General features: G+C 40.9%; 1 protein-coding gene and 1 long non-coding RNA gene across 2 annotated transcripts; both read right to left on the reverse strand.

The window, feature by feature from the left end:
- Positions 1–6764: 6764 nt before the first annotated feature.
- LOC126783784 (3-hydroxy-3-methylglutaryl-coenzyme A reductase 1-like) lies at positions 6765–8768 on the reverse strand. Its single transcript, XM_050509317.1, has one exon. The coding sequence runs from the start codon at positions 8639–8641 to the stop codon at positions 6857–6859; it is 1785 nt and encodes a 594-aa protein (XP_050365274.1). The 5' UTR covers positions 8642–8768; the 3' UTR covers positions 6765–6856.
- Positions 8769–9652: 884 nt separating this feature from the next.
- Positions 9653–10309, reverse strand: LOC126784756 (uncharacterized). Its single transcript, XR_007670982.1, has 2 exons — positions 10232–10309; positions 9653–9872 (listed from the first exon to the last, which is right to left on the reverse strand). It is a non-coding gene; the product is annotated as an uncharacterized LOC126784756 (long non-coding RNA).
- Positions 10310–14678: the final 4369 nt, after the last annotated feature.

Raw genomic sequence — 14678 nt, forward strand, 5'->3', positions numbered from 1 at the left:
TTTTGCCGGCGTATTCGCCGTCTGCCGGCCATTTCCCGGCGTTTCCGGCACCGCCACTCGGCTCCTGCCGGCGTCCCCTGTCGGACCTGAAGTCCCGGCCTCCATACCGGCCAGTTTCGACAGCCGCCGGCCGGTTTTTCCGGAAATAGGTGCCGCCGGTTTTCCACCGAGTTTTTCGATGATTTTTTCGTCGTTTTCTCGTGATTCTTCCGGCATATTGCAGCAGCCCCTGCTGCCACGTTTTCCTCGTCCAAAATTCACCCGGTTTAGAGTTCTTTTGACATGGTTTTCCGGTTTGTTTTTCCGGTTTTCTCCAAGTCCGTTATATGCACTCACCGGTACTCTTTGTGTGTGTTTCCACACCATTTTTGGATGGTTTATACCACCCTCGTTTACTGTTTGGTATTTCACTGCTTCAATACCATGATTTCCAACTCTTTAGTTGAAGAATGCAGTACTATTGCCATGTGATACATTCGATGGGATCGACCTTCGTTCCGATTCCCTTTCTTACAATATCCTACGGCGTATTGTATAGAATTGTTCCCGTGTCGCTGACTCTCTTAATTGTCATTTTGTAGATGTCCCGCGGTGAAATCGAATGTCTAGCTGATTGCGGAACCACCCACACTGTCCTACGGCACATGCAGTTGTTCACGGATCTAGTGTTTTCGACTTCTTCGATGACTACAATGATTGGCTCGAAATCCATCATTCAAGGAAGAGGCACTGCTTCTTTCATGTTGCCTGATGGTACGACTCTTAACGTCGTAGACGCTCTTTATGCGCCGAAGTCTCCCCGCACCTTGCTAAGTTTTAAGGACATACGTGCCAATGGTTTTCACCTCGATACTTATGTTGAGAATGGAGAGGAATATCTTTGCGTTACCTCTGAGAAAGCAGGCCATCGCCGCATCTTAGAGAAGATGAAGAGTCTTGGGAATGGTTTGTATCTTACTTCCATTCGGATCTTTGAATCATATGCGGTTGAACGCAACTTTTGTGATTCAGACTCTTATATGCTTTGGCATGCCCGTCTCGGGCACCCTGGACGTGATATGATGATTAGAATTCTTAAGAATTCACATGGTCATCCATTTTTCAAGTCCCGGAAGCGATTGGAGGATCACCTCACCCGTGCTCCGCACGGTGAGGCCGTGCCGACCCATGCACCGCATGGTGAGGCCGAGCATACCTCACTCGGCAGCTCCACGGCTTTCATGCCGTCGGTGGCGGCATCCCCTCCTTCACAGGAGCTTGTGATGCCTCCCGTGCTTTCACATGCCTCCATGACAATTTCTGATGCCCATCGCTCGTTTTGCAAAGCTTGTTCTCTTGCTAAATTTCAAGGAAGTCCTTCTTTTGCTAAGGCTTCAACCGAGAACATTCCATTCTTACAACGTATCCAAGGTGACATTTGTGGACCTATTCAACCAGAATGCGGACCTTTTCGATATTTTATGGTATTGGTTGATGCATCGACGCGTTGGTCACACGTCGCATTGCTATCCACAAGGAATGCTGCATTTGCTAAGTTATTAGCTGAGATCATCAAACTTCAGGCTCACCACCCCGATTATACTATCAAATCCATTCGTTTGGATAATGTTGGAGAATTCACCTCCAAAACTTTTGATGATTACTGCATGTCTATTGGGATCGAAGTTGAACATCCCGTTCCTCATGTTCATTCACAGAACGGTCTAGCAGAGGCTACCATCAAGCGTATTCAGCTTGTTGCTCGGGCAATGGTTATGGGTACTAACCTGCCGGTCTCTGCGTGGGGATATGCAGTGTTGCATGCAGCGACACTTATTCGTTTCCGACCCGCGGCTAACCAAGCGTTTAGTGCGTACCAGATGGTAACTGGTTACGAACCCAATATTTCACACTTACGCATCTTTGGTTGCGCCGTTTATGTGCCTATTACGCCTCCGCTGCGTACTAAGATGGGTCCTCAGAGACGATTAGGTATCTATGTTGGCTATAATTCCCCAACGATTGTCCGCTACTTAGAACCAACCACCGGAGATCTCTTTACTGCAAGATTTGCAGATTGTCACTTTGATGAGACATGCTTCCCGTCGTTAGGGGGAGATGGGAATGTTATCATTCCAAATGAACGTCAGGAATTGACGTGGTGTGTCCCCACTATGTCTCATTATGATCCCCGCACTGCTCAAAGTGAGTTAGGAGTGCAACGCATTATCGACCTCCAGAAAGTCGCGGATTCGATGCCCGACGGCTTTGTAGATATTGCTAAAGTGACGAGATCAAACATACCCGCTGCGAACGTACCGGCACGGTTGGATGTCCCGAAATACGGGCGTGGAAGACAAGCTCCTGGACCTAGCAACGTTGGCACCGCCCCTGACAGTGGGACGGAGGCCGACGGCGGCACCACCGTACGTCGTGGTGTTGCCGGCGCCCCTTGTGGCGACGATGCTGAGATGGCCCAGCATGGAGCAGCTTCGGCCTCGGCTCCTCAAAGAAAAAGGGGAAGACCGATAAACTCTAGGGATTCAAAACCTAGAAAGAAGCGAATGACTAAGGCACAGCGCGTCATCAACGATGAATCACCATCGTATGAAGTTGTCTCTGATTACAGCTATGTCCATGAATCAACTCAAGTGTTTCCGTGGGACGCTATGAAACCTTGTTTGATGCCAGAGAACAACGAAATATCAGTGAACTACACAAGTGAGCAGTCGGTCCGAAACCGAGCCACTACATGCATTGATGACGTTTTCGCTTATTCCGTCGCACATGAGATCATGTCTGAAGACGACGTTGAACCTCGCTCTGTAGCTGAATGCGAACGCAGAGCAGATTGGCCGAAGTGGAACGAAGCAATCCAGGTAGAACTTGACTCATTAGCGAAGCGAGAAGTCTTCGGAAAGGTTGAATTGACTCCAAGAGATGTCAAACATGTTGGACATAAATGGGTCTTCGTTCGTAAGCGAAATGAGATGAACGAGATCGTGCGTCATAAGGCAAGACTCGTGGCGCAAGGATTCTCACAACGACCTGGTATTGACTATGAAGAGACTTATTCTCCTGTTATGGACATCATTACCTTCCGCTACCTTATTAGTCTGGTAGTGTCCGAAAGACTAAACATGCAGCTTATGGATGTGGTCACAGCTTATCTCTATGGGGATCTTGACGCAGAGATATACATGAAAGCTCCTGAGGGACTACCTTTACCTCCATCAAGTGCCTCCAGACCACGGAGTGCTCATGCAGTCAGATTACGTCGTTCGTTGTACGGGTTAAAGCAATCCGGAAGAATGTGGTACAATCGGTTGCATCAATACTTGGTGAGAAGGGGTTACAAGAATGATGAACTATGCCCATGCGTGTTCATACGAAAGACAAATTCCGGATTCGTCATCGTTGCGGTCTACGTTGATGACATGAACATAATCGGCACTCTTGATGAGATTGAAGAGACCGTGTCTTATCTGAAGTCGGAATTTGAGATGAAAGACCTAGGGAGGACGAAATTTTGTCTCGGCCTTGAGCTTGTGCATAGGGCCGACGGCATCTTAGTGCATCAGTCAAATTACACGCAGAAGATGCTTCGACGTTTCAATATGGATCTATGCAGTCCATTGTCTACTCCCATGGTCGTCCGAAGTCTAGATATCAAGAAGGATCCCTTCCGTCCTAAAGAGGATGATGAAGACGTTCTTGGTCTTGAAGTTCCATACCTTAGTGCGATTGGGGCACTATTGTATCTTGCTCAATGCACTAGACCGGACATATCTTTCGCAGTAAACTTATTGGCTAGATTTAGCTCCGCACCTACGCTACGTCATTGGAATGGAATCAAGCATTTGTTTCGATACTTGAAAGGTTCCCTTGACATGGGATTGTTCTACCCCTATTGCAGAGAGAACACCGCCACGGTATCTCCCCACACCACCGCCGTCACCGACCCCGGCCTTGCCGCCGTACGCCGCAGCGACGCCGCCGGCCGCCATGGCGTGGAGACCGTGCGCGGTGCCGAGAGCAGCCACCGGTCCCGTGCAGCTCTTTCCCCCGATGCAAAGACTCCAAACAACTTGTTAGTTGGTTATGCCGACGCAGGGTACCTCTCTGACCCTCACAAGGCTCGTTCTCAAACCGGTTATGTGTTTACCATTGGGAATACGGCGATATCTTGGAGATCCACAAAGCAATCTCTTGTTGCTACTTCTTCGAATCACGCGGAGATCATCGCTCTCCATGAAGCAGTGAAAGAATGTGTTTGGCTACGATCACTTGTTCGCCATATTCGTGATTCTTGTGGATTAGTCTCTACAACTGATCAACCTACGTGCATTTATGAAGATAATGCTGCTTGCATAGAGCAGACGAAGTTAGGTTTCATCAAGGGAGACAACACCAAGCATATTTCGCCTAAGTTCTTCTACAACGTTCAACAACAGAAGTTCTTGAATGTTCAGATCAATCAAGTGAGTTCAGAATCCAATGTTGCGGATTTGTTCACCAAGTCTTTGCCTAAATCTACTTTTGTGAAACATGTGAAGAGCATTGGCATGCGTCGTTTATCGGAACACTAGAGTTTGGTAGACTTCAGGGGGAGTCTACATCACATGTTAAGATCCTTAAGTAGTTGGTGCGTTGTGCTCTTTTTCCCTTCGATCAAGCTTTTGTTTTACCCAAGAGGTTTTTGTTTTGCTTGACAAGGTTTTTACCGAGGCAACGATGTGTGCACCATGCAACCTAGGCATGCGACACAAGGGGGAGTGTTCCGGGAGAATTACTATTCTACCCTTGTGTGTGTCTTAGCCTAATAGGTTTCCTGTTAGGAGATAGATTAACATCTCCGTAGTAGATTAGGACTCCGAATCTTACGGGATTGTGGTGTTGTAAATGCCTATATATAGGCCCCCATATCATTCAATAAGATACAAGTATTTCATCCTCAAACAAAAATCACTTAAGTGAAACACTTGCTACAATGTTTTTTTTTCGAAACATGTTATTGATTTATATATTTATTATTTTAGGTGATATGATATGTTAAAAGATATTAGAAAAATATAAATAAATACATTGAAAATTAAAAATAAATATTTGTTCCGGGAGAATTATTATTCTACCATTGTGTGTGTCTTAGCCTTATTAGGTTTCCTGTTAGAGATAGATTCGCATCTCTGTAATAGATTATGATTCCGAATCCTACGAGATTGTGGTTATATAATGCCTATATATAGGCCACATTATCAATCAATAAACGGTTACGTTCTGTTCCATTACGTCGTTATTATTCTCGTTTTGTTCCTCCTCCAACAATGTGTACATATAAATATATATATATATATATATATACACAACACACTATTTTAATGGGTGAGTATGTTGAATATATAATTCGAAGTAGGGTTAAATATGTAGAAAAAAGATGTAAATGATGCAGGATGAAATAACTGTATATTTATTGAATGATATGTGTGTCTATATATAGGCATTACAAAACCACAATCTCGTAGGATTCAGAGTCATAATCTATTACATAGATGTTAATCTATCTCCTAACAGGAAACCTATTAGGCTAAGACACACACAATGGTAGAGTAGTAATTCTCCCGGAACAGTAAATAACTAATTTGATTAAAAAAATAATCCTCATTTTAAAGAATATTTTTATTTATCTTTAAGAAAAATATAAATAGAAAATGACAACATACCCCTCATGTGCATAACATGTGACGCAAAATTGGATAGAAACAGTTAAATTTAACGGATGAGGTGCAAATCGGTAATTTTTACCAAGTTTAGGAGGTAAATTGACTCAAATACAAGTTTGAGGTACAAATTGACAATTTTAACCAAATTTAAGGTGTATTTTAGCAATTTTGTCTAAATTAAAATTGTGATTAGTCTCAATCTTATATAGAACACATTGATATTATGAAAAGAGTCAAACCTTTATGAATACACATAGTAACTTTTCTGATTGTTAATTGAGAATCACCAACCGAAGTCTACTTCACTCACATGGCCTCATTGATGGAGTTTGGTGGGGAAGGAGAAGCAATAGAACACTAGAGCTTAGACAACTCTCTTCAACTTAGAACCTAAAAAAACCCATAAAGCAAAAGGTGGTCAACGCACCTTAGAGATAGAAAGATGGCTATATCTTCCTCTAATGCAAAATACTTTCAACATAACTTATATGAGTATATCTTTTCAAGCTAAACCCCTTGATGGAATACACTATCTTTTTATCGACTTGCGGGTAATATATTTGGTCATGTTGTTTGGATGGTTCTAATATATATTTAAGAGTTATGATATTACTGTGTTTAGCTTTTCTAAATTCGTTAGTTGTTTTTTAATAGCAAATGTGGAATTATTTGTATCGGAATACTACGTGACACTTCTACCAATTAATCATATTATTTCATTGTGATAAACAATGCACACGTACTTATTCTCGTCTTTGACTTCCTCAATCCATACAAAGGCCCAAGAAAAGAAAATTATCAGATGAAAAATATATGAGATAGAAACGAATTTTCAAAGTTGTTAGATTGAACATATGAAAGATTCATTAGCATGTCCACCAAACACAAATGGAAATAATTACTCCAATTCCCATCTGGTTATTATCACAGGCTCAAAACTGATATTAGTACCAATGTAACGATATCAAAGTACCGACGCTAAATGTCTTGGATAAATTTGAGCATTCTCTACTCCCGACGGGGACTTAATTCTCCAATTAATTTTGAAGTGCCAATGTATATATGTACTGTGCAGAATAAGAAGATTATATTTCTGAAGAAATTTACAAAGTGATCAATATACAAAAAATTTCGAGATCAAAGGGTTGCAATCTCTCTTAAGCAGAAGAAACTGCTGTGACATCTTTGTTAGATCTATTGTACTTCATGTGGCTCTTGACTAGCTGTCCAGCTGCAATAGCAGACATAAGAGATAGCTCTCCAGCAAGAACAGAGCCAGCTACAACACTAGCCAATTGCCTTGCGTTTGATCCCGGCGCTTCTCTGTTAGCTCCCTTCACTCCAAGCAAGTTCAAACAAGCAGACTGAGATGCAAGTTGAGTTCCTCCCCCTACGGTGCCGACCTCAATTGAAGGCATGGTCACTGAGATGTGAAGATCCTTTCCGTCATTTATGGCTTCCATCATGGTGATGCAATGAGAACTTTCAATGTTCTGAGCAGGGTCTTGACCAGTAGCGAGGTAGACTGCGGAAACAATGTTGCTGGCATGTGCATTGAAACCACCAAGAGCACCAGCAACTGCAGAACCAGTTAGGTTCTTGAGCATGTTAAGCTCCACTAATGCGGCCACATTAGTTTTCAACACCTTAGTCACTATCTCTCCCTTGATCACAGCCTCACAAACTACAGACTTGCCACGGCCTTCGATCCAGTTCACAGCAGCAGGCTTTTTGTCAGAGCAGTAGTTACCGGAAATGCCAATGACATCCATGTCAGGAAAGTCATTCAGGAGGAAGTCGAGGACATTCTGAACACCTTTAGAGACCATGTTCATCCCCATAGCATCACCGGTGCTGCAGCAGAACCTCATGTAGAGGTTCTTCCCTGCAACAGCACATTTAACTGTCTGAAGTCGACCAAATCTGCTTGACTTGTTGAAAACCATGGATATAGTTTCGTAGTTAGCAGGGTCTTCCATGAAGAACTTCAACTCCGCCGCTCGTTTAGCAGAATTGAATCTGACAACTGGTGCTCTGGTCATTCCATCCTTTAATAGCACACTGGAAGCTCCACCAGACAAGTTGATAGCTTTGCAACCACGGTTGGTACTAGCCACCAAGCAACCTTCAGTTGTAGCCATGGGAACAGAAAACTCTCTTCCATCAAGCATAAGAGGCCCAGCGATCCCAACAGGAATGGTGATATACCCAACTGGCATCTCGCAGCATTGACCCAAAATAGACTCGTAATCGAATCCCTCCAAAGGCAAACCCTCAAGTGACTTGCCTGTAACTCTCTGCAAAGCCTCACGCCTAATAGAAGCTGCTCTCTTGCAATCCCCGAGCTTTGTCTCGAGTGAGTATGAAGGAATGGTTCCAGCCACAACAGCCTTGATAATCTCTTCATCTTCTTCGGTTGGTGTTGTAGTCTCGATCATTGCCTTTTCTTCAAACACTTTTGGTTCAACTTTAGGAGCAGCTTTTGGTGATGCAATCGGGGCCATTTTGGGAATTGAACAATCAAGTGCCTGGCCACAAGGAACTTTGCGAGCGTCCTCCTTAAAAATAATCTCTTCATCATCGTCGGCAGCCCAAATGTCATTACTAGGCTGGAGAATGAGAGACTGAACGAAATCCATGCCGAAGAAGCCAAGGAGGTAGATGAAGGATGCTACAAACGCAATGATGGCAACGATCTCGGAGAGATCGATGACATGTAGAGGAGTGTTGGTACGGATCTTCTCACGCCAGCTTGTAAGCAAGAAGTATACGACGGAGAAAAAGAGAGCGAAGAAGACCGCATTTGTCAGGTACAGAGGAAAAGGCAAGGCGTCTGAGGCCTTGACGCCATCCTTTTCATGGTCGGCAAACTTGACCTTCATTTTCAAAGGCTTGCCTGACTTGGTGTTGTGCTCCATCGCCGATCTCTTTCCGACTTCCATCTTAAGTACGTTGGATGTTTAAGATTCCAAACAATCAGCCGGGGAAATCGAAGAGAGAAAGGTGAGCTTTGGAAAACTGAACAACTGAACAGGGCTTGTATGTGTTGCTGTTCTTGTTGTTTTCTTTGTTGGTTTGAGTTTGATATAGAATGGAAGGAGGAAGCTGTATATATAGTGCTGGTTGCGAAGAGTTGATAGGCGTGTAAGTAAGGGCTCGCGTGCGAAGTAGGAAGCTACATACAGGGTCATCTCTGAGAATAAGTAAACAGTCAAACGAGTACACCTATTAATTTATTATTCCATTTGGGCAAAAACAAAATTTGAAAAACATATTAATTTAAGACATTTCTCGGCAATTTCTTACTCTCCGGTATATCTTCGCTTACTATATTGCTTGCTGTGTGCGCATATATTGAAGCCAGCCTATGCTCAATAATTTGACGAAATAAAATATTAACGGTCAAGGTCTCTCCACCACGACAGAACCCTATCCAAATCGTGTTAGTGCTGTGAGCTACTGAGGCCATTTTAGAGATTTTAAATTTTAATGACAATAGTTTTTTACACATTTTTGACATGTTTTTTTATTTTATTTTTTGTTTACCACACTTTTGTTTCATCCAGTGTTATTTGAAAGTGCAAAAAAAAAAAAAAAATTAAACTTGCGGATGATTAGATTAGGGCTGTAAACGGTTCCAAAACAGCTAAAAATAGATGGAACCGTAAACCAAACCGTGTTATTTAAACGGTTCGGTTTTTGTATTTTTTAGCACAGGAACCGTTTGGTTGGGTTTCTAACGGTTCCATGATGGTTCCAAAAAAACATTGTCTTAAATTCAAGACTGATGTTAGTTTGAGTATATCATACTTATAACTGGTGACAAGAAATATGAGAAAATTGGTAATTCGGGATAAGATAATTCCAAATTAGGGCATAGTCTCTGTCTTCCACTAAATGGGGTATAACTAGTACTTTAGTTTAAAACAGCTTCTCCCTTTTGCAATGTCAAAGAAATTAATATGTATTATATGCATGATTAGTTAGTACACAAGCAAAGACACAGAGTTTGGGTTATCATCAAGAGAAAGTGAAATATAAAACTAGTTAATAAACCTCTAACTTACCTCCCATCTCCATGGAACAAACTGATATGGATGTTCATAGTTCTCTTCATCCATGTGGATAGAACTAAAGACACCAAAACACACCATCCTATTGGAATCAAATACCCTGTAAAATCCAACATCGAAATCATAAGCAACTCGAAGTGCCTACCCTCATGTACATATAAATATACATATTCATACTTATGAATTTCCACTGTTTTGTTAATTTAAAAAAACATAGAAAACAGTTGAAGACGTGGTTTTAGTTTAAGTATTAGGTTCTTAGAGTGTAATTCTGACCTTTGATTTCGACATCTCAAAGAGCTTTTCTTCAAATAGCATTGATAATATTTGCCATTATTAGAGTCTCACTAATCACCTTCAGATCCAAAATCAGCATCCTCAAATTTAGTTTTAGCAAAATAAGAGTAAGGAATATGCAATATCATGAGCACACTGTAAATAATACATTATGGGACTTACATTTTGAGTAAATGGCAAGGACATGTAATCGTCCACTAATAATCAATCTTCTGCTCGTTCAACCCCATGTTCTCCTCCTGCACATATATACAGTAATTTGAAAAGGACTCACACTTGAAAATTAAAGCCAGAATTGGACATATTCATCTTCAGTTTCCTTTCACCAAAATGAGCCATCATCACTACAATTCTTACACATGAAGTATGACAAGTAGATATGTGATTTCAGATTTTGTAAATCTTTGTTTCTGCCAAAGAAATGAAGTAAGCACAATTACTTTTCTAAAAGGATGTACAATCCATCAGTATGACACAAAAACATTATTCCTCGTCTATACTTACCATAAACTTCAATTTTCCAACAACGAAATCAGCTGAGAGCGTGGTCACAAATGAAAAATGGACTGGCTGAAATCTAAAGTGGGTGGTTGACTGTTCATATTCTTCTTCATCTACACTAACTGCATTGCTTCTCATGTGCGTTGATAAGGAAAAAAGGAGGAAGTCTCTGACTTATCATTTAAGGGATTCTATATCATGTAATCCACTGTGAAACAGAAGGCATTAGTATTTCAGTTGAGATCACGACTGGGTAATTCAAATAAATAACATACAACATAAATCCTATGAATCTAATTTCACCCCATTTGAGGAAACTCACATCCACATACACATACACAAGGGTGAATTTCGATTCCAAATCGATAATAACTTGTTACTAACTTGTTGCACATAAGGATCTGACAAACCCAATTGCAAACTGATGGAAATGCGTCTTCAAAACTCAGCGGAATATCACAATTCCTATCTATCTCTTCTGCCACCACCCCCACCTGCCTTGACGAAAATTCACTTCACGTCGAATACATTACTTCCACAGTGTGATCAAGACCTGAACCCACGAGATTCTGCCAATTCCGGATGAGTTCCGCAGATTTCCACCGTGGTTTGTGTGAAATTAGTCGACCACTGCTCTCCGTCATTGAAGGAGGCAAAGATGTGAGCGACACCAAAAACATGCTCTCCGTCACGGACATCAGGTCCAAGAGTAACAGTCTCCTCTTTGGGATACTGAAGGGAAAGTGAGTCTAAAATCTAACAGTTAGTATTTGTTATACTTAAAATCCAACGGTTAGTCTAAATTTTAAAACCGAACCGAACCGAACCGAACTGTTTTAAAAACGGTTCGATTCTACTATATAACTTCATTTTTTTTTCTAGGAACCGAATTAAACTGCTGTTAAACGGTTCGGTTCCAACGGTTTCTTCAGGAATCGGAACCGATTAACAGCCCTAATCTAGACAATTATGTCATTTTTCTGTGATCTAATATGCTAGCTCTTTCAGGGCATTAATGCAAAAATCCGATGATGATCTCGTGCGAGCAGACTTCCCAGTCATCACCTGCGCCACGTACACGTATAAAGACATATATGATTGATTTCCTTATACCAATAGAAGTTAGAATTAGCTTTCAATTGAGAAACATGTTCATGGGAATATGAACAGATTTGAAGATGAGAGTATCTTTGACTACAGCAAAACTAATGACATTCAGGCCCACTTTGGCATTGCTTTAGGAACCTGTTTTTGGTTCAAAAGCACTTCGGGGTGGAACTAATGGTGTTTGGTAACTCTAAATTTCCGCTTTTTTTTAGAATCGCTCCCAACAGTTGAATTTCAAAAGTAAGACAGATGTTGCTTCTCGTTTTTGCTTTTGAACAAAAACCAAATGGGGGAAGCGGAGGTGTATATGAAACTTTCCCAACTACCAATTATATCCCATGTGCTTTCACAAATTTATATCAAATAACACTATTAAGATTTAGTGGCAAATTAAAACTTAAAAGGTTAAAGCTATTGACCGTCAAGAACGAAGCTATATAACTATCACAATAACACTACTAAAATTCAGTGGCAAATTAAGATTGAGATACATACACAATTATCACCATTCACCTTTCAGATTATATATGTGGTTGCTGCCCTAATAAACTCAACTACAATCAGAACTCCATCAATTTCAAGCGAACCAAACAAACTATTCCTCATAGTACAAAGCTATTGACCCTCAGTAGGCTTAATATAAGAGCCTTCTAGAGATAAAACTACTGATTGACTAAATAAGTTCAATAAAAAGGACAAGAACACCATCAATCGTGAGCATAACTTGCAAGATTAGTATTTCTCAAAGGATAAAGCTATTAACTCTCAATAAGCTCAGAACAAACGAGCAATTAAGCTACTGACCCTCAATGATCTTAGTAAATAATGACACTCAAAGCTACTGACCTTCAAGAACAAATTTCTAGATTTCAAAATCCGGCCAACAATGCCACCTTACTTTTTTCAGTCCCTTCGCTGCTTCGTCGGGTCTCTTTGCCGTTGCAGCCATTTGTTTCGTCAAGTTGTGCCAATGGTTGTTTTAAGATCAAAATTGAAATGAGATTTGAATATGAGAGGATGCAGAGAGCTTTATTGTTTGGGGTGATGAGGAACATGCCATCGTCAGAGAGAGAGAGAGAGAGATAGAGAGAGAGAGAGAGAGAGTTGTAATTTTGACAAGGAAAAAAAATTACGAATAGTACATGAACTTTGAGTTACTACTAACATATATACACCACATTTTAAAATACAATTTTGTAAAAAGTAGATCTCAAATCTGTGAGATCTACTGGAACGGATAAGGCAGGGAAAATACGAAACTTACAATTGTTCTTTTACCCCTCTTAACTCGAAACTGTAGGAGCATATTGCAACCTACTGGAGATATTTCAGGTTGGGTGGAGATCCTGCTGGATTTAGAGGTATCGGATAAAATATTCCTTCCTTTTTACAGATCTCATTATTGTTGGTTGTTTTCACGCAAATAATGTGTTGACTGTGGTCCAACATATTCATTTGTTTATCTTAGTCAAATAAGAGACTTTTTAGGGTTTGTAGTTACTGTTTATTTATGTATTTTCCTTTTGTCGTCATCTCGAATTTGATAAAAGAAAAACTCTATTGTCGGTGATATTAAATAGAAAATTGGTTGAGAATTGAATATACATGTGATTAAGGCTTTTGTTTCGTGGCTGTGAACTGATATTGAAGTTAATGAATTTGTTCACCAACCCAAATGGGTGAAAAGACTTAGCACAATTAATAGAAGTCTTAATGACAACCGAAAAATGAATTTAAATTTTTATCATGTTTGATGTGTTTTTTTTTACTTGCTCTTTGGTGTATTTATAGCAGCTAACATACAACCCCTTTTGTTTGACAGATCCAAATATGTTTACCGTGAGGATTCATCACAGAGGGAGATTTTACAGTGATGGTGGAGTTAATAGGCAGTACAGAGGTGGTCAAGGAGTTGTGTATGTGGATGAGGTTCATCCAAATAGACTTTCTGTTACAGGGTTTAACCAATGGGCTCATGATTTGGGATACACTCATGGACTTGTCACGTATTGGTATCTAATTCCTGGGAGTGAAGAGGGAAGTGGGTACCTACCAGTAGTTACAGATCTTGATGCTATGGATATGGTGCAGTTTGTTCCCCGTACAACAAGGACACTTGATCTATACATTGTTTGTGTAAGTGGAAGGAAATAGTTTCAAGAGTGGGAGTTGAATGTATATGATGATGAAGTGGACCACCAAGTTTACTCTGGGCATATCATTGATGACTTGCCATTATCACCACTTAGAGAACAACCAAAAGAAGCAGATGGGGTACACAATCCTATCGAGAGAGCTGTTGTGCCAAGTGGACCAGCTCTTGCAAGTTTTTGGGCCTAGAGTTACTCACAACAATGGGCCAAGGGTGGATGCAAGTAATCGGCCCAGAAGCATGTCAAATAACCATCCGAGAAGGCATGCATGATATCCGAGACCAACAGTTGGGATTTCAATTAGGGAGCCTATTGCCACTCAGGGTTCTCAAGTTCATTCATGACAAACCTCCAACTTTGCAAAAGATAAAGACAAGCAAAAGGTGGATGAGGCACCAAAGAAGAAGGCTGGAAAACCTAAAGAGAGTATTCCAAGGAGGTATCAAACAAGAGGGAATGGAGAAAGCTCACATCCTGTCACCAATGATTGTTGGAGCTCTCAGACTTCAGATTCTGATGATCCTGATTTCAATGGCTTTGTTGATAGTGACTATGAGTTATTTGACAAAGATGATGAAACTGAGTTTGAAAGACATGTGGATGGTGATCCTAGTTTGGTAGCTGAATTTGATCAAATGGGTTATGGAGGTAACATAAGCGATGGAGCATCTGATGGATCAGATGGTTTTGCAAGTTTTCATGGTTTTGATAGCGATGGTGAAGATTTGGGGCCATTTAGAGTTAGAGGCAAAAAGAGATTTTCTGAGTGGGAAGAGTTTAACCCGAAAACTAACATGAGTAACCCGAAATTTGAGCTTGGAATGGTGTTTCCAAACTCTGTGGGTTTT

This window comes from Argentina anserina, chromosome 2 (assembly GCF_933775445.1).
Source record: "Argentina anserina chromosome 2, drPotAnse1.1, whole genome shotgun sequence".
Lineage (NCBI taxonomy): Eukaryota > Viridiplantae > Streptophyta > Magnoliopsida > Rosales > Rosaceae > Argentina > Argentina anserina.